At 47.3% G+C, this 19376-nt stretch overlaps 5 protein-coding genes across 5 annotated transcripts; all 5 read right to left on the reverse strand.

Moving 5' to 3' along the window:
- Positions 1–134: 134 nt before the first annotated feature.
- On the reverse strand, positions 135–1883 carry IWZ02DRAFT_430620 (uncharacterized protein; the record flags this gene model as incomplete). Its single annotated transcript, XM_066766088.1, has 3 exons — positions 135–233; positions 303–1217; positions 1281–1883. 3 exons carry the CDS (start codon positions 1881–1883, stop codon positions 135–137), a joined length of 1617 nt encoding a protein of 538 aa, XP_066625064.1.
- A 567-nt stretch (positions 1884–2450) lies between these two features.
- On the reverse strand, positions 2451–3394 carry IWZ02DRAFT_467961 (uncharacterized protein; the record flags this gene model as incomplete). The annotated part of the gene is made up of 2 exons (XM_066768596.1): positions 2451–3308; positions 3371–3394. The coding sequence occupies 2 exons, from the start codon at positions 3392–3394 to the stop codon at positions 2451–2453; spliced, it is 882 nt and encodes a 293-aa protein (XP_066625065.1).
- Positions 3395–3647: 253 nt separating this feature from the next.
- On the reverse strand, positions 3648–5175 carry IWZ02DRAFT_443892 (uncharacterized protein). The gene has a single exon (XM_066767069.1). The coding sequence runs from the start codon at positions 4979–4981 to the stop codon at positions 3875–3877; it is 1107 nt and encodes a 368-aa protein (XP_066625066.1). The 5' UTR covers positions 4982–5175; the 3' UTR covers positions 3648–3874.
- On the reverse strand, positions 5142–6666 carry IWZ02DRAFT_171764 (FAD dependent oxidoreductase-like protein). The gene has a single exon (XM_066762208.1). The coding sequence runs from the start codon at positions 6554–6556 to the stop codon at positions 5303–5305; it is 1254 nt and encodes a 417-aa protein (XP_066625067.1). The 5' UTR covers positions 6557–6666; the 3' UTR covers positions 5142–5302.
- An 8556-nt stretch (positions 6667–15222) lies between these two features.
- Positions 15223–19217, reverse strand: IWZ02DRAFT_488065 (uncharacterized protein; the record flags this gene model as incomplete). Its single annotated transcript, XM_066769425.1, has 5 exons — positions 15223–15725; positions 15780–16151; positions 16207–16336; positions 18108–18369; positions 18922–19217. 5 exons carry the CDS (start codon positions 19215–19217, stop codon positions 15223–15225), a joined length of 1563 nt encoding a protein of 520 aa, XP_066625068.1.
- Positions 19218–19376: the final 159 nt, after the last annotated feature.

The following is a 19376-nucleotide window of genomic DNA, read 5'->3' on the forward strand; positions in this document are numbered from 1 at the left end:
ACCAAAACATCAATTCCCTCCAACAGTCAATCTTCACAGCTTCTTCAAGATAACCCGTTGCGGCCCTGTGGTCTCGTGGGCAGAGCAGAAAAGCGGAAGCAAGAACAACTCTGGCAACTGCTGGAAAGATTGGACTAAGGCGAGGGAGACTGAGCAGCATGAAAATGCTCAGACGAAGGAGTACCATGGACACGACTTTGTTGAGACCCAGGGGAATCGTCTGTGTGAGGCGGCTGGGTATTCAACCACGGTCAGCCATTACCAAACCTCAAGGAAAGATCGGCGCAATGGAGTCAACTTACCGTACCCTCTTCAGCAATGTCTGGAAGAGTGGGCGAGGGCGATTGTGCTCCCGGTGGAAAGGGTGTGTGCCCCAGCACCGGCAAGCTGATTGAGAAACGGGCACCAGCGTTGTACACCAAAGGTGGAGAGTAGTTGTCATCCATCGGACAGGAACTGCTGGCTGAGTGTGAAGAGCAGCATGAACTTGATGATGCCATGGCTGTTGAAGGACCAGCCTCGCGCACATGATCATCCCCTAATGGCGATGAAGGGCGCTCAGCAGCGATTGAGATAGGACAGTTGGGCGAGTGTGAGCAGGGACAATCAGGTGCATGTGAGTCGGAGGACAGGCCCGGTGATGGGACAGCCGATGAAGGACCAGCCTCGCCAGCCTGGTCATCCCGCCCTGGCGACGAAGGGCGCCCAGCAACCATTGAGCAAGGACAACTCGGTGAGTGTCGGTTACCAGACAGGCACGTCGATGATGATGATGATGATGACGAAGCCGAACAAGAGGCTGATGAAGCGGCCGCCTCGCCAACAGAGCCATCCCGCACTGGCGATGATGCGTACACGGCAATCGTCGAGCAAGGATAGCTTGGTGGGTGTGAGAAGTAGGACGGGCCTGAGAACGGGAGAGGCGAAAAAGGCCCCGCCTCATCAACACGGCGGCTCATACACTCTGGCGACGTACAGCATTCTGTGCAGACTGAGCAGCTAGGCCCGCTGTATGAGCATTGGGAACAGGACGGGCTGGGTGACGTGGAAGCCGACGAAGGAGCCGCGTAGTCAAGCACTCTTTTCCGTCTCGCAGCCTCATCGAGGAAAGTGCCGCGCCTGTGCAGTTCTGAAAGATCTTGATTGCGCGGGTCGACGATGGTGTCTAAGGGAGGCAGAACCAGGTTCGGCCATTGTCTCAAGTGCAGGTTGGGTATCTGCAATGCTCCCGTCAGCGACACTTTATTGCAAAAAGAGATCTCCAAAATGTCTTGACTTACAATCTGTGGCCTCTCACAGAATCGGTTGTAGTCGATGTATTGTCTCGCAAAGGTCGTCAAGCGATACTCAGCCAGCTTCTTCCCTTCCATCACATTCGTGCGTTTTTCCCATGCTCGACGGGCTTTCCTGCGGCGCGGCCGGTCGACGAAAAGGTAGGTGGCGGCACTGCAGCCTTTGATGAATATGATGATGAGAGGGACGCTTAGAGGGAAGACTAGAAGAGCAAGTAGAAGGTTTTTAGGCTTGGGCCCCTTCGCAGACGGTTTGGCCTGAGGAGTGGATTCAGGCGACGGTGTGAAGAACTGGACGGGTGTAGCGGTTGGAAACGACCCCACAGGGAAAGTAGCAGTGGCATTCCCAAACGGAGTGAGTCTACCAGGGAGCGGTGGTACGCGGCGAGGAGCGAGCGAAGCATCGATATGGGTCTCTACACGGGCGGCATGATGAGGTCGCAAGCATTGGCGCGCTTGGGCCGTCCAGAAGACCATCAGCGTCTCTCCTCCAAATGCTTGTGCCAGAAAACCCACCGAGGATTCTGATCCATGACAAACTGCACCCGGCGCCGCTCCTCGCGCTCCGCCGCCTCGCGCTCCTCTCGACATCGCGTCTCCTCCTCGGTCAGCGGCTGGTCGCAGAGAATGTGTCGTGTGATGAATCCTCGTCTGAATCCCTCAACGATGAAGCCAACGAGAGAAACGAAGACGGCACAGCCGAAGAAGATTAGGGGTTCTGCGCCTTTCGGTAGGTGGTTGGTGATTTTGTCTGTCATGACTTTACAGCAGCTCTCGGCGCACAGTGGCTGGTCGATCTGGCAGCATGCGTGCGAGGAGGAGGTTGGCTCTGCCAGTAATGACAGCATTAACGATTGACAAGGCAGAATGGATTAATTAGAATGAGTTGTGAGAATTGGAGAGCAGACAGCAGTGAGGTAGCTGATAGCGACAGCACTTTGGCCTGGCGATTACAAAGGAAAGAGCGAATGCTGATTATCGAGAAAGGGGGAAAGGGCAGCCACAAGAAAATAAAGACCAAGATCATCTTACAACCTAGGTGAACCGTGATGCTTGCACGTCGTTAAAAACCCAGACAATTCGTGACCACCACCTCGAAAACAACAAAACGCCAGTACAATAACCCTCATAGCAAAGACGAAGACTTGATGGCGAGACTTAAAAGTCGCCGCCACCAAAGTCGTCTCCACCCCCAAAGTCATTGTCTTGGCCATCCTGGAAGCCTTCTTCGTAAGCATGGTCTTCGTGATCGTCAATCGCATCAGCAAGCAGCATGCCACCCAGCAAACCACCACCGACGCCGAGCGCAGCCGCGCCGCCGGCACCGAGACCTCCAGACTTATGCGGTCGCTGCTGGACATACTGCTGCTGCGGGTAGCCGCCCTGTCCGTAGTAGCCCTGCTGTGGCGCATAGCCATACTGGCCTTGCGGCGGGCCGCCATAGTAGTTTTGTTGAGTTGGATAGCCGCCATAGTGTGGTTGCTGCTGGTGATGACCACTGCTGCCGCTCGCTTTGCCGAGAAGCTTTCCAAGGAATCCGCCCTTCTTGCCCTTCTCTTCCGGGCGAGGCGGCAGCTCGGATTGTCCGTACGGAGAGGGCTGCCCGTAGCCAGCCTGTGTGCCAGGCGCGCCGTAGTAGCTGTCAGAAGCTCCGCGGTTGGCGGCGGGAGTGCCGCTGCCACTGCCGCCACCGCGCGCTCTCGCATCCTCTTCCGCCTGCAGCTGACGCGCGAGCTTCTCGTCCTCGCTTATGTCTGGATGACTGCTCGATGCGCCGGGGCCCCAGGGATTGTTGCTGCCGAGACCCGACTTTTCAGACGACACAGGTTTGGAGTCGCCGGAGGAATAGGAAGGGGGCGGGCCGTCCGGCTCCGCTGCGTCAGGTGGAGAGTAGATGGGCTCGGTGGGCTTCTCCCATTGCGACTTTTTGGTATAGATGTTGACGTAGAACCACTCCTTGTACTGGTCGCTCCATTGCGCTTTCCAACCCTCAGGTACTTTGGGAGGAGGCGGGCCCTGCAAGAAAGTCAAACCATGTCGAGGACGGGAAGTTGGAGCTGCGGGGTACATAGACATACTGGTGGCGGGGCGAATTCTGCCATGGTGAAAGGAATCGATGGTGAGTGTGTGGGGGGGGGGGGGGGGGGGGGGGGGGGGAATTGGACGGTGTCGCGGGGCAGGAATTCAAAGGAAGGACAATGAAGGAAAAAGCGTTGGGACGTAGGCGAGGGTTTATGGGCACTGGAAAGGACGGGAAGCCGGCGCAGGCAGACGAGGTCCGTCCAGTTGATGACGAAGGGGAGGTCAGTTGTGGCGCAGTGGCAGTGGCAGTGGCAGTGGCAGTGGCAGTGCATCTGCTGGGCCACAGCGGGCAATGGAACTGGTGGTGATGGCATTGACTAAGGTATGTAGTCCAACTCCAATAGAGCCAAACCCCATGGGTGCTCGCCTTTGTTCGCCGACCAGTCTCCAATTCCCCCCTGACCATCGCCATGCTCAACTATGTCCATCTGGTCCTGTACAATACCTACCAAAGGGAATTGCTCCCAAATGTCGACGAGCACAGACGCCAATGCCATAGCCTACTGAGCTTCAAAATCGGGAGCATTGCCTACACCCCACGGCCACTTGGGATTTACGACCCAACTGGCAATGTCGTCCGCATCGCTGCCTCTTGAGGAGCTCCTTTCGCGGAGCTTCCGCCACCTCTGAACGACAACGCGCCGCCCTCCTCGCGGGAAAATCAAAAGATCGGCGCCAGCGCCTCCGTTGCCAGTCCAAACGCAATTCTCAAGTTGTCCGTAGGCCACGTTCCGCATGGCTATTGTTGTAGGGCTGTCGTCGTCCTCCCACAGTATCCGATATCCGCGGTCGCCGGGGTAAAATATCCGCACTTCTAAAAAGTCGATGGGAGCTTTGGCATCCTCCAACATGGTCGTTCGTGCGATCCTCCCCAGTGCTCTGTTCGCCGCCTTGTACACCGAATCTGTATTGTCGTAGCGCTGTCGCCAGCGACTCGAGCGGTCGTGGTTGTGCTTGGATGCCCTGTAGTATACCCCGCTAATGTGGATGCTCCGGGCGACATGTACGAGGTCTGGGCATTGCGACTCGAAGACGGCGAGACCATGTGGGTAGCTGAGGTAGAGGCCGTACTTGCGCGCCTGTGCTTGCTGAGTGTGGAGGTGCCATTTCAACTCGCGATTTACTTGTCGGTTGGTCAATCGCAGCGCTAACGGCGAAGCGAATGGCAGGCGTCCTCCGACGTTGTGGTCTGGAGTCCGCGCCTTTTTATTGGGGGACTGGAAGAGGAAAAAGCTGTCGTCAGCAGCGGCATGAGGAAATTCCAAGACTGGCTGAAGCAGCCTGGGTTGGTAGCAGGGCGCGACAATTGGCAACTGGTTGGGCGGAAGCCCGTCCGCAGCCGCCTGACCAGACTCGGAGTCCGGATCGCTCGCGTAGCCGCTGTCGCCGTCGCCAAAGACGCCCAAGCCGATACCCGTGTCGGACGCAGAGGCAATGGTGATGTCCTTTTGGTCAAACAGGGCACAGTCGTATATGAGGAGTCGTAGCTCGAGGGGAAGGTCGAAGAAGAGACATCGTATGTTGGCGGTAGGCATGTTGGCGAGTAGGAGGATTCGAAAAAAGTAGAGACCCAAGGCGAGTTCCAAGGCCAGCTCCAGCGAATCCATCAAGACTGGAGTGAACAATTCCTCGGCGGAGAGGTGCAAAGGGTGTGGTTGGGAGAGGGACGCAGCTTCTGGTCCAGTGCGGAGAAGCGCCGCGTCAAGCCACGGACCTAACGACAGACCTAACGGAAGGTCGCCAGGATGACGCAGCTGGTCCGTACGCGAGCCGGCACCTTGCACCTCAGGCCATATGTAGTAACTCGATGAACAATACCTTTAAAGAGACCTTGATGCGATCGTCTATATGCAACCCTTGGACTCTCAATCCTACCCCTGCTGCAAGGAATTTGCTCCTTCAACTGGCACCGAATCGCGGCATGCCCATTACAATCCCCATTTGGCGGGACTCAGGCTCGACATGTTCGCGCTCTTTGCCTTGCCATCCCACACTATCTCGGAAACCAGCTTGCCTGTGCCTGGTCCGTTTTGGATTCCCCAGCAGGTGTGGCCAGCTGCCATCACGACACCTTTGATGCTCGAGAGCTCGCCAATGATGGGTCCCCCAGAGCCTCGACTCACGTTGGGGAGGTAGCAAGCTTGTTTGGCCATGATCTCGCCGTCCTGGAGCTCATCACTGATGGTTGAGACGTAATTTATCACGTCTTGACAGCGCTGCTCGTCCACCTCGACCTCGTCTGAAGTCTTGGGCAAGGGCACCAGCCTGTCTCCTTCTCCGCAGGCGTAGACCTCCTGGCCGGGGCGAGCGTAGATTTCAGGTGTAACCGTCTCAGACATTGCCCCTCGCCATCCACCCTTGCTGCTGCCATTACTCGACGGAAGCTCGATGCTGGTGAAGAGAGCGTAGTTTGAGACGGGGCGCGTGGGCCTGATAACCACACTGTGAGCGCGCATGGCCGAGATGGGAGCCTTTGGGAACACGTTTCGCGTCCAGGGGCCTGCAGAGATGACAACCTTGTCTGCTGGTATCGTCTGAACGTCTCCACCGTCTTTGGGTGCGTACGACACAGCTTCAACATTGTCACCAGATGTCTTGATGTCCGTCACACTGCCGTAGACGATCTTGACGCCTTTTTCCTCCGCCAACTTGGCCATACTGGTGGTAAATTGGTATGGGTGCACCTGGGCCGTGTCATTTGGGTCGCCCATGGCATCGTATGATCGGACACCCTCTGGAACGACCCAATCCAAGTCCTTGGGCACACCGGCCGCGCGCAACAGACCGAGCGCCTCCTTCGTCCGCTTCTGCAAGCTGACGCTGTCGCCGCTCCTCTCTGTCGTCGGCGCGACCTTATCCTTGGCAATTGGGCGTCCCTTCATCTCAATCTGTCCACAGTGTACGCCGCGATAGCCCCACCGCTCAGCGCCATTGTGCTTGTCGGCCAATTCCTTGTGCAGTCGGTACGAGAGCGGGACGATACAAGACGGATATGCCCAAAGCCCGAGCAATCCTCCAGCTTTCCCGCTTGCGCCGCCGGCAATCTGTGACGCTTCGAGGAGTGTGATGGTCGTGTTGGCGGGGTCGTACGCGGGATGGTGGGAGAGGAAATATGCGCTCGTGCTGCCGATGATGCCACCGCCGATGATGACAATGTTCTTGGGCGACTGGTCGACGGCCATTTTGACGCGTTGGAAAGGTCGCAAGAGAGCCACGCTGAAATAACAAATTGAGAGAAGAGCGAGTGTCGAAAGAGCTGTACAGATGCAGAGAGGGTGGCGTTTTTGGTGGCGGCCGTTTGAGACGGCTGCCCGACATTTCTACCGGGGTCTCCCACTGACGTCATCCCATAACCTCATCCAAATGACATCTCGTCCTCCCAAACCAGTCCTCACGATCGGAACACCGTAAGCTGTTGAAAACTAACGTATTAGTAGTGATTAAAGACAGCCAAAATGCATCGCTCGCAATATAAGCGCGTGAGAGCAGCTTTTGCAATCAGAATCATTATTCAACCTCGCCCGTCTTCACTCACAGCCTCTCAGAACCGTGTCTCTTGGAGCTGCCCTTTCAGTTGGTCCAAAAATCTTCGGTCCAAGGAGCGTCCCCTCCAATCTTGTTTCTGGTCGCGGCGTTCTCGACCCTGACTTCTATAACTTTGGTCTGTCGTTGATGTTGGAGCGATTGATTGATTGATTGATTGATTGATTGTTTTACGTCTTGCTGGAGCCATAGGCTTTCCAAGACGGAGCTATCTACAGGGGATACCGCGTACGTTTGTAAGGTGAGTAGGGATGCCCGGCTAAAGAATCTCGTATAACGAAGTATAATTCTTAGTATAATATTAGTATAGGGTTATTATAGATAGATAGTTTATCTAGGCTCTTTTTAGGTAAGGGGGGGCTAAGAACTAGCCTTCCTACTATTATCTAAGTAGATAGGTAGTATAAAGTAAGAGTAAGGAAAGGAAGGGGGATAGGAAGAAGGTATATATAGAAAAGTAAATATAGTATAGGGTAGTAGGTAAGGTAGATTATATATATACTCTACTATAGTATTCTAGTACTATCCCTAATAGTACTATTTTTTAGTTAGCATTATATAATACCTTTCTTAGTACCTATAAAGGTAAAAAAGGCGGGTAAGGTTTTTAACTAGTAGTATATATCTTCTAGCTAACTAGTATAGTTAGCTAATACTTATTATAGAAAATAAATAACGCTAAAGAACCTAGGTTTAATCTATATTAATGTTACTTATAATTTAATCTAGCCCTATTACTACTATTAGATGACTATATATTAATATTATTACTAATAATAGAGCTCTATATACCGTCCTAGCCTAGGTATACTATATAGATAAATAGCATTAAGCCCTTATCTTACTACTAAACGGTTATCTAATTATTATTAGGAGTAGGAGGATTTAGCTAGAGTAGTTATAGAGTAGTTATCTAAGCTATATTAATACCTTTCTAATCTAGAGGGCTAGGGTCTTAGTAGAGGCTCTATATAAGGTAGAGGAGGGGTATAAGCCTAGAGGGTATTAGGTAGATTATAGATAAAGGGGTCCTTTCCTTAATTATCTTTAGTTAGAGGGGTTCTAGGGTAGTACCTATAGGAACTATAAGTAGAGGGATTATAGGGCTTATTATTCACTCTACTAGTAGAGCTTAGAATAGATTCTCTCTTCTTCTTTTTACTCTTCTTTTTTTCCCTTAGTCTACTATTTATATATGCTATGCCCTAGTAGAAACCTTCGTCTAACGTATAAATTTAAGTATAAATTATTAACTAATATCTCCTTAGAATAGCTCTCTATAGGGTATAGAGGCTATTTTCCTACTATTATTATTATACGCCTTACGCGCTTTCTATATAGCTTCTCTCCTAATAGAGCTATAGAGTAGGTAGTTACTAATAAGGTGTTATAGTATTTATTAGGCGGTATTATTATAGCTATAATTATCCTAGTCTATCTTACTAAACTATACTAGGTAGGCTCTAAAGTAGCTATAGTTTAGTTTTAATTAGAAGTAGGCTAATACTTCTAGTTATCTATACTTAGGGAGTTAGATAGACGTCCTTAGTATAGATAGGAAGTTATATATATATAACCCCTAGGATAGTATTATCTATGCTTCCTAGTATTATATAGTATATATTATCTATTCTACTATAGTTCTTTATTATATGTACATCCTAAGGAGGGTAGTACTTAAGTAGTTATTCTCTAGGGTTAGCCTAGTAGCCCCCTTTATAAGGGCGTCTACTTATAGGTTTCCTCTAATCCCTATATAGCCTAGGGCCTATAAGAAGGTAAGACTACCTTATCTAGCTATAATTAAGTAGCCTATATCTATAGCTTAAAGTTATAGACCTTAACCTAGTAGGTTAAATAGGGTTTAGAGGCGGTATAGTATAGCTTAGTTATCTATATATACTATAATCTATTATCCTAGCTATTTCTAGGTAGCTAGCTCTATAGCCCTTATAAGTGCCTCTAGTTCTCTATTATATATAAGCTAGTATAGTCTAGTATTTACTCTATATCTTACTACTACTCTTATACTATCTTATTAGGTGTTATATACTATAATCCCTATACCTACTCTATTTCCTTTTAGGATAGATAAAGTGTTAGAGTATAGAATAACTACTTAAGTTATATATCCTATACGTCTAATATGTACTTAGGCTTCTTATTCCTTTTAGAGGTAGCTAATCCTAACTTCGTATAGCGTAGTCTTTTTCTATAGGGGAAAGGAACTATACTTAATTAGGCTTTTAGTACCTATTACTAGGTCTAAAATTATATTCTAGATATATTTAAGTTATATCTAGCGTCCTAGTATACTCTCTAGTTTAAACTTATTAATAATTATATATACTAGGTGTTAGTAACTAAGTTTAAAGAGTCTTATAGTATATACTTAAAGTAATATATTCCTCCTAAGGTAGGGGGGAAGAAGGCCTACTTTAATTTCTATAGGAATAATTAGGAAGGTATAAAAGGCTCCTATAATTTAGTATAGTCTACTATTTTAAAGTATTCATCTAAGTATCTTAGAGCTACTAACCTGCTAGAAAACTAGGGACCTATAATCTACTATACTTTATATATAAGTAAGGTATAGCTATTAGATAGTAGTAGGGAATAGTCTATATTATATGTTAGCTAGCCGTATAAGTCATCTAAGTAATTACTTTACTTAGGCATTTTAAATTATCGTATACTACTAGAATAATAGGTATATATTAAACTATATCCTAAGCTATTAGATAAGTTACTTTAGCTTTACTATATAATCTCCTAGGAGTATAATTATAGCTACCTTAGCCTCGTTCAAGCTTATAAAATAGATAAGGTCTATTTTATCTTTATTAAAGTCGACGGCATACTAGGTTCTAAGTAAGAAGAGATAGGTTACTTCCTACTAGAGGATCCGCGTATTTTTCTTCTAACTTATTAAGGAGATTATAATTAAAACATTATTAATATATAAGAGGAATCTTACTAAGTAAGAGGAAAAGAGCTTTTATATATAGATAAGAAATAGGATTAGGGAGACTAGGCTTCCTTAGGGGATTCCTAAAACTATTAGATAAAGGTCCTCTTATTAGCTATTAAAGGAGATCTAGAGTTATTAACTACTAGTAAATATCTTTACCTATACTAGGAGGGAAGTAGGGAGCCTAATTTCCCCTATTATATATAAGAGCTAGTTATAGGCTATATAATTAAAGGCGCCTTATATATTAAGGAATAGGGTTAATATCTTATACTATATCCTCCTCTCATCCTAGACGATATATATAAGGATTATTACTATATTAATTACTAACTTCTATAGTCGTCTACCTATTTAGGATAGGTATAGGAGGTAGGTAGCTTCTATAAGTACTCTAAGATGTTTTACTATAATGTATTTAAGAACTTTTCCTAGGTAGTTTAGTAGGGAGATAACTCTATATACTTTTAGGTCTACGTAATTAGGTTTCCCTAGTTTCTTAAGTATTACTCCTACTACCTCTCTCTAGTATTCTAGGTAGTATCTATACGCGAAGAGGGTTTAGTATACCTAGGTAAATTTTCTAAGAGAAGCATCGTACGCCTTAGTAATTATCCTTTAGTAGATCTAGTCTAGCCTAGGGGTAGTACCTTTAATCTTATAAGAGTAGGCATACTATACTTTCTTATCTATAAGGTAGGGCTAGTCCTATAGCCCTTTCTTATAATTTATCTAGTCGCGTAGGGGGACGTATAGTAGTAGGGGGAAGAGTTTCTAATAGAAGGTAGTATACTTACCGTCGTACGATAATTAGAGTTAATCTTAAAGGTTATATATCTAGGGGATCCGCTTAGATCGGGTTAATTTCCTTTACGCTATTACCTTATAGATAGACTAGGGTATTTCTTTTATAAGGAAGTTATTCTAGTACTCTTATTTTACCTACTTAATAGTAGTATTATACGTATTCTATGCTTATATATATATAACTTAGTCCTAACGTGCCCTACGCCTTACTTATATAGCGGTTATCCTTAAGGCTATAAGGAGTAGGGACTACTATAGTTTTTATTACTATCTAGGTATTACCTATAGGATGCTATATTTAGCTACTATCTCTATTACCTTTATAAGGCTTTATCTAAGTTAGTCTAGGTCCTCTTATAAGGTCCTACTAGAGAGTATATATTATGCCCTCTTAGAAAGGGCTTAGATAAGTAGAATTATAATCTTATTTAACTCTTCTTAGACGATTTACCTATATTAGGCCTAGTTAGCTTTTTTAATGTTAAACTATAGTAGAGGTATTAGTATATCCTAAAACTCGTCGTACGTAATAGTAAAGAGAATAGCGTTATAGTTAGATAGGGGGTTCTCTTATAACTACTAGTCGATTACTTAAGCGGTAATTATTAGAGTATATAGAGAGAGGTTAATAACTATTTCCCTTTCTATCCCTATATAAAAGAAGGTACCTACTCTAGGCTAGTTTTAGAGTTTAAGGCGGTTTTCCTTAATCTATTTATATAGAGCTTCTACTTTATAAGATTAGAGGGAGAGTAGGTCCTATATTAGATAGTATTTATTAAAGTCCTCTATGTAGATTATTAGTATAGTAGGGGGGCTATACTTAATAACTCTTTCTATTATACGTAGGGAGGATAGGTTACCTTATTCTACCTTATTATAGATATTAACTATATAGATAGTATCTTCTCTATAGATTAAATTAATAGTAAGGCAGTCTAGGCTAGGGAAAATATCTAGGTAAGAATTTACCTAGACTTAGGAAAGGGATTTATTTAGGTAGAGCATTATCTAAGGATAGGAGCCCTATAGGGAGGTTAGGAGAATTTATATTATAGAGGGGTAAGAGATTAATTATATACTAGCTATATTATCTTATAGTGTTATTTATAGTTCCTAGATAAATATTAGGTAGATGCCTAATTAGATAGTATCCTAGAGTACTACTTCTATAGCCTAGGCATTCTAGTTTAAGTTAACTTATATAACTTTAAGGTTACCTAATATTTATGCTAGGGGGATAGCTTTATTAGATAATAGGGATAGTTTAGGTCCTAGAAGTAATAAGTACCGTTATAGTTACTATACTTTAACGCTATATAGGCATATATTATACCTCTCTTTATATAGTATTTATAGTTATGCTTCTCTATAGTATAGAGGCTAGTATATAGTAAGTATTTAGTCCTATTATGATACCTAGAGGAGCTATAGCTAAATACTTAACATTTTATACATTATATATCTAGAGTAATCTTAAGGAGCTTTATAACCCTAATACTTACTCCTATAAGATAGAATAGCTTTAAGATAGCTATCTCTACCTCTTTTACTATATAGAAGGCTATAATAACTAACCCTACTTTTTAGGTAGCCCTCCTTTTAGCTAAAGTAAGCTAGTATAGAGTTCTAATAATAGAAAGGCTAGGATTAAAGGTATAGACCTCTTCTATAATGAATTATCTAATGTTAAGTAAGCATAGGTCTTCTATAGGGATGCTATAGGTGATGACCTTATACTAGGTTTAGTTCTCCTAGACTGTAGCATCTAGGAATAGGTGAGTAAAGAGGTCCTTATGAGAGGTAAGGAATTTAGAGTCGTACTGGGGTGAGCCGGTAAGTAGAATGTTACCCTTCTCCGTACGTGTCGCCATCGACACCACAGGGCCAGATATGCCTGCGTTCTTGAAGGCGTTATTGATGTTGTTTCGTACGGAGAGAGGGTTGAAGTCTCGGAAGGGGCTTTGTTGCTGGATGATGACCTGCATGTCCCGTAGGGATGTTGGAGCGAAAGGGGGTAACATTCACACAGTGCGACGTGCGATACCCATATGCGATGAACTAACTGGGCACCGAAGCTCTAGATTCAGATGTAGCGGAGTACCAGTGAATTAGCCAGGCCCCAGGAGAAGATTGATGCGCCTTCCAGGTGAGTGTTCGAGTGCGCGCTTGGCTGGAAATTACTGTCAGGGGGACGGCTGCAGTTCATCATCAGGTTCGGCTTGCAGTCATCCAGCTTTGACCCGGCTCTCATAGCTCAGGGTTGGTTCCCAAGGCTGGCTCGCTTTGAAAGGCGAGGATTGGTCGAAATCTGACAAAGTGACTGTTGTGCAAGTACGCTGGCGCGCTCGAGCGTCTGGACAGCTCTACGGAGTTCCTTTCGACCCCAAATTGCACCTGAAGAAAGTCTAAGGAAAAGACAGGAATATATTGGGTTTACATAGAGATGCCTGCTGACGGCTCTCCGACGCCTTATCCAATTAACACGACCAACGCCGAATCAGAAAGAAACAGAAAAATTCCTCATTTATTCTTTTGCATTCACTTAAGCCGCATCTTGAGCGAAACCTCTCTCTTCTCGAGTTCGATTCGGCGCAGCATAAGCTTCAAATCCTCTTCGTCCATGTCATCCAAGTCACCTTCCGGCTCATCATCAAGGTCAACGATCTCCAATTTGTTTAGTTGAACGGGGTTGTTCCTGCTCGGGGCATGGCCCGGTGGGTTGCTCTGACGCTCTTCCCGGGCCTGGGTTTTCTTGTCCGTATCATTCCGCCTGCTTCAATTTGCGGCGAGAGACTGTTGCGAAGTGCGAAACGGCGTTTTGTCTCTTGAAGCATGCATCGGCGTCCTGGACATCCTAGCTATTTTCGTTGGGCGCTCTCCCTCTAAGGAAAGGGGCCGGCCTTCCGTTCCTCTGAGATCCCTCCGCCTCTGGATCATCCAACTGAACATTTTCCGGCGCGTCGCCGGACCGCATCACTGGAGCGTCCTGAGTGTGGCTTGGTGCGTCATCAGAATCTGGAGCATCTGTTTCAGAGAGAGAGTTGCTGTTGGAAACGTCTGTCGAAGAAGGAGAAGAGCGATCCTCCAATAAGTCTGATTCGAAATTACTGTGAAGTCGTCCTGGATCACCAACTTTTTCCTCTGTCTCATGTTACCAGTGTCACTCATCTCTGCGTAGGAGGTTGACATACTAGGAGTTCTGCAAAAGAAGATGAATCTGTAAGGCTCGTCGAGGTCTTTTTCCCACAGGTCCTCGTTTGATTCATTGACACCACCTCCCCAAGATCCGTCGGATGCACAACTACTTTTAAAATCAGTCAATGAGGACTGAAAGGGGGAGTTTTAAAAGACCTGGCGTAGAGAGAGTGTCGAGCCTTAATATCGGGCCAAGCCGGTGGACGACCGTAACAGTTTGAGCCCTCAGAGCACTCCTTTTGCTCATTCGTCATCCTTGAACAATAGACAACGATTTTTCCTTAACGATCAAACGGCTGAGACGATCTTGGCCGTCCGGTGCGGAATCTTTTCTTCGCTAAGAAGACGTTAGCGCTCTTTTCGACCCAGGAAGCTCTGTGCTCATCCTCACGCAGTGCGGCAAACAACAACAGGTTTCGTCTATTGCTCGAGCCAGTCAGCTTGACTCGCCCTTCTTTAATCAAGCACTTTAGTCTTTTCCCCTTCACCCACATGTTGAATCTCTTGGAGATAAGGCATGGCTTGTGGAAAATCCAACCCCCCGTCAATTTCAACCTTCACACAGAGCCAGTCCCACGGATGACCAAGACTGAACTGTTTTGAGGTCTTCACGCAAATGCCAAATTCTTGTCCAACTCGAGCCCTGATGTAGCATCTTTTCTTTCTCTCGCGCTTGAGATGTTCCCTTTCACTGACATACTCGCGATATGTGCTACTTTTGGTGATTTCCTTGGCCTGAGTCCCGGTGGAGGTGCCCTTGCAATGGTTGCGTTGTGAACCTCTTTCACCTGTCTTGCTTGATGCGGACCCTTATACCATCAGCGTGCCTCATGGTCTCTCAAAAACCTGGTTTGTCCTGCCGACGCGAAGCACGCCGCAGAAGTGAGGGTTCGATGAAGAAGCGCCGAAGCGCCTCTTGGACGTGCGGTCTGCAGAAAGAATCAACATCTTATCTAAGTTGAGTCCTCGCGGCCCTTAAAAGGGAACAAGAAGTCAGTGAGAGCCGAGTTTGCGCCACCATTCTGGATTCCACCGATACCTAGTGCAGTGGAACAAGTAACAATGACGGACTGGAGTTGAGTTCAAAGAAAAGTTCCGAAATATCCGCTGGCAGTTATGTGATTGTCGCGGAATTACTCTGGAGGCCGAAGAAGCAAGAACTTGAAATGTTCGACAAATCCGTTGATTTCAAAATCAACAATTGAGTCGACGATTTTTTGAGATGTGTAGGTGTGTAGTTCTGTCTACGAGAGGACACAAAGCGTCAAAACAACCAACTAATCACCCGCGACGTCACTGTCCACTCGAGACGAGGCGCACAGGCCTACTTTAAACTCCACCACTCCATTGTTTCTTCTTCTGGATCCTTCTGAGTTGCAGTTTGAGCGCCACCTCCTGTCTTTGCAGTTCGATTTCACGCAATTTCAATCGCACCTCCTCTTCATCCAAATCCTGAATAGTGTCACTGAAATCATTGATCTTGTCCGTGAGGTCTTGACCAGATTCCAGCTCCACAGCGTCCAAAGCGGCGTCTTCAATGACAATGGGGTTCTTCCTGTTATGCCCCAACTTGAGACTTTTCTGGCCCGTAAACATGCCTTTGCCCTTATCAACCACGGCGGTACCAGAATTCTCTGCTCGAGTCTGTTGGCTGGACGGCTCGCCTCGGCGACGGACGCGACCTGTGCAAACTTCATGAGATGCAATTGGACCATCTTTTCTCCGTCGAGCTGGATTCGGGATTCCCTTTTCGCTGTTGGGTATTGCGGATGCAAAATCTTGCTTTACATCCGGGAACGGTGAAAAGAATTCGTCATCTTCCGTGAGATAATCTGGAACAATCTCTTGTGAGGAGCAGTTCTATTTTCTCGAAGTTCGAGTCTTACTGGGATCAGCAGCATTGCAGGAGCGCTGCGGAGGATCGATTGACGGAATTTTTCCTGAACCACATTTGAGTTCCTTGATTTCCTTGAGCGACTTGAGTCTTTCGCGCCGCGGAGGGTCGACTCGTAGGATATCCCGAGAAGTACGCTTCTTTGTCTTTGGTTTCTTGCCGTTTTTCTTCGGCGGTCTCCTTGGTGGAGTCGATTGGTCTCGGTCCTCATCACTTGATACCGTTGGCGGAGTCCAGTCACTTCCATCTTCTCGAATTGTTACCACCTCTAAGTCTTCTGATGGGGCATTCCTTGTCGGAACCGGAGGCTGGAGTTGACATTCCGTATCCTTGATTAGGATCAAATGCATCGACTCAATCTGCTCTAGCCCAAGATGTTATTGACATAGCTTTCCATCAATGCGGTGCTGCCACTTTACCTCGAGACCTGTGGTAAAAGACAAATCTGTAAGGTGCATCAAAGTTGTCTTCCCACTCCTTCTCACGTGCCTTGCAGAAAGCATCGCGGCCCCCTGGTAGTCGGACTACAGGTCTGCTCTTCGCATTAGTCTGTGGAGCCGAAGTTTGTTTGATCAAGCAGACTTTACGTAGAACGATCGCTTAGCCGGAGCGTCACGTCGAGCTACATGGCGAATGCCACCCCAGATACTGGAGCATAGCTTTTGGAATTGGGTGTCTCTTTGGAGAGTAACAACGATCTTCCCCCGCCCTATTGGGTACGGTGAATTTCTTACAGCAAATGGCTATTTAGTCTCTATCCAGGCGATACAAATGTTCCCGCAGGATGAAAATACCTTGGTTCTGACCTTTGCCAAGCATAGCAAATGATAACGTCGTCGATGTCATGAATCCGTGGATTTGGCCTCTGATCTTCCCAATTTGATGAAATTGCCAACCTGGCCTGTCACTGTCCGGGCCCGAAATCTCTCTTGAAATTTTCCTCCTGGGTAAACAGAGTGGACTACCGATTGGTCACTCTTCATCGATCTGACTCTCTATGCACAGCCAATCCCAATTTGTCGTACTGAATCTTTCCGATATTCCTACAATGATCTCGAACTTTTGTCCATCCTCGACAGGAATGTAGCATTCTTGCGTTCTGGTTTCACGTTCAGATCTTGATAAGCCCTCCTGTGCTTCAGAATTCTGCGGGGAATCGGCGATCAACTCTCTATAGTGGCGAGAATCGTTCCCATTGTCGGTTGACTTTATGTAAGCCATTAATCCATCGATATGCTTCATGATCTCGAGACTGCTCTCTTATCCCATATCAAGTCGCTTCTCGTCAGGGGCAACGGAGATGAGCCACTTGCGTATCGACAATCGCCCCCGGGATGTATGAGGGTTCCTTGAAGAGCCTCTTGGATTTGTGTTCCAGTGAAAAAGTCGACGTCTGATCCAAGCTCGGTCCTCGTAGGTTCTCAATGGAAGTAGAGAAGAGAGGATAGGGCGAGGTTCGTCTAGCTCTCCAGTGACCAGAAAACTCGAAAAGAGTTTTTGACCACAGCGACAGGCTTAAAAGCACAACGACCACGAAAATGAATGAAAGGAAGAGTAGCGTCTTCGACGTGGCTTTTAACTGTGCCCTGATACCTGGCAATACCTAAAACATGGATTCGAAGACCGCCTCGGGAGAAGGGAAGTCAAATCGTTCAGTTCACACCCGATCCGGCATCTTGATTCCATTCTCCCTGCGACCTGTCAGCGAATTAACAATGGATTCCCATCGTAGTTTTTAATGATAGAACGACAACCACATCGCCAGCATTTAATTGATGGAAAACAAACACACCACCGCCACGGGCGCAAAACATGGCGGACTCAATTGCTCGACCTCCGCAACAAACCTTGTTGACCAGCCGGCAGCAGACGGATAGGATAGCAAGGGTCCAACAATCAGGGCATGGAGCGTCCCGCAACCCTAATAACTCTTCGATCTTCACAGTTTCGCGTCCCCGACATGGTTTCCGGGCGATCGGAAAAGTCGTTTCAGTTTGTTCCACGACTCATTTTCGTCAATCGGTCTGCCAGAACGCTCAGAGGTTCAAGCGACCAGGCAAACGGAGAAATGCTTGCAGGGGGTAAATCAGGGGGCGAAAAGGGGGCAAGTTTGTCTTGATACTACATGTACCCGGGATCGCCCTCTCGCCCTTTCTACGCAAATCAGAGAACCTCCACTCAACTCCACCGCACCCCTTCCTTCCTTCCTTCCTCCATACACCCTCGCAATCCTCCGCTGATCCTCGACACCGCACTCATACAAAACAAACCAATCGCCACTCGCCTCAATTAAACGCATAACCCGCATCTCAGAACTAACCTCCGCAATCGTTCGCGTAAGAGCCGTAATCTGTCCCGGCTCCGTCATATGACGCTCCGCCGGATGCGATCCAAGCTCCTCGTCTTCCTCATCAGCATTGTTGTTGGCATGGTCTTTACAGAGGTTTCGCTCGAACAGAACCATGACGCCCTCATCACAGAAGTCGAGTGCAAAAACGCGAATGCCGCAGCTGAGCGAGGCGAGGACGCGCGTGTGGGAGAGGATTTCGTCGCGGGCGGTCAAGACGAGCTCGCGGTTGGGACTGCTGCTGTGTGTTGCAAGCGGCCTTCGCTCCCCTGTTGGCTGTTGTCGTGGCTGTCGGTTTCTTCCTCGCTGTCTTCTTCTTCTTCTTCTTTGATGTCACTCTCTTCCTCGTCCTCTTCGCTATCGTCATTGTCGTTTTCTCCCCCCTCGTCTTTTCCCGAATTTTGCGGCTGTCGAGACGAAGCTTCGTCTTCAACAGTGTTCGACCCTCGGTTTGTTTCTTCCAGAACAATGCTACATGGGGCAGGCGGTGGAGAAGTCGATCTTCCCCAATGGCTGGGACCAGCGGAGGTTTCGTCGCGCAAATCATCCGTGTCCATGGCCTGGCGCAGCTCTATCCACGACATTAGTACGACAGTCTCTACTCAGGAAAAAGCCAACTTACTCTAAGTGTAAACATTGAATTTAAAGGCACGCGGTATGTCACGCATCCCGTCGTCCAGGGGTAACATGAAAAGAGTCCGCAACAACTTTTGATTCCTCATCGGTATCTCAAGCCTCCTCAAATACAGCCCAACCACATTTCTCCATCTTCCACTTATCCACATACTTATGATACCTCGGCTCCCCATCAATCACAATTGCGATTCGCAGCACTTCCCCGTTGGGCAGCTTGAATACTCCCCCTTTGTTGACCTTGACGACGATGGCAAATCTGCTGTGGTCACGCCCGTCCACGTTGACGACGCCTCGCATTTGTGTAAGTGGTGTGAGCTGCGAGGCGGATTCGCGGTCGGACCGCTGCTGCAGGGTTGTTAGCTCCGACTGGAACAACGCATTTCCAGACAGGTAATGTAGAGGCATAGGTGCGATTGTGACTTCTACGTCAAACCTGTCAAATTTCATGTTTGCGGTGTTGATAGCCTATACAGTGCTGGCCTGGATGCGGATAGCTGGTGGATTGTAGAGTTTCAGGAGGACTGCTTCAATAGAATGTCTCAAAGAGCACATCTGTTTTCAGGATCCGCGCTTGCTTGTAAGCAAAAAAGAAACAGAAAGAAGTAG

This window comes from Phyllosticta citriasiana (assembly GCF_038021145.1).
Source record: "Phyllosticta citriasiana strain CBS 120426 chromosome Unknown IWZ02scaffold_3, whole genome shotgun sequence".
NCBI lineage: Eukaryota > Fungi > Ascomycota > Dothideomycetes > Botryosphaeriales > Phyllostictaceae > Phyllosticta > Phyllosticta citriasiana.

Bases quoted from the DNA above. Each gene is read 5' to 3' on its own strand.
- IWZ02DRAFT_443892 (XM_066767069.1), bottom strand. From the start codon at position 4,981: ATGGATTCGCTGGAGCTGGCCTTGGAACTCGCCTTGGGTCTCTACTTT.
- IWZ02DRAFT_171764 (XM_066762208.1), bottom strand. From the start codon at position 6,556: ATGGCCGTCGACCAGTCGCCCAAGAACATTGTCATCATCGGCGGTGGC.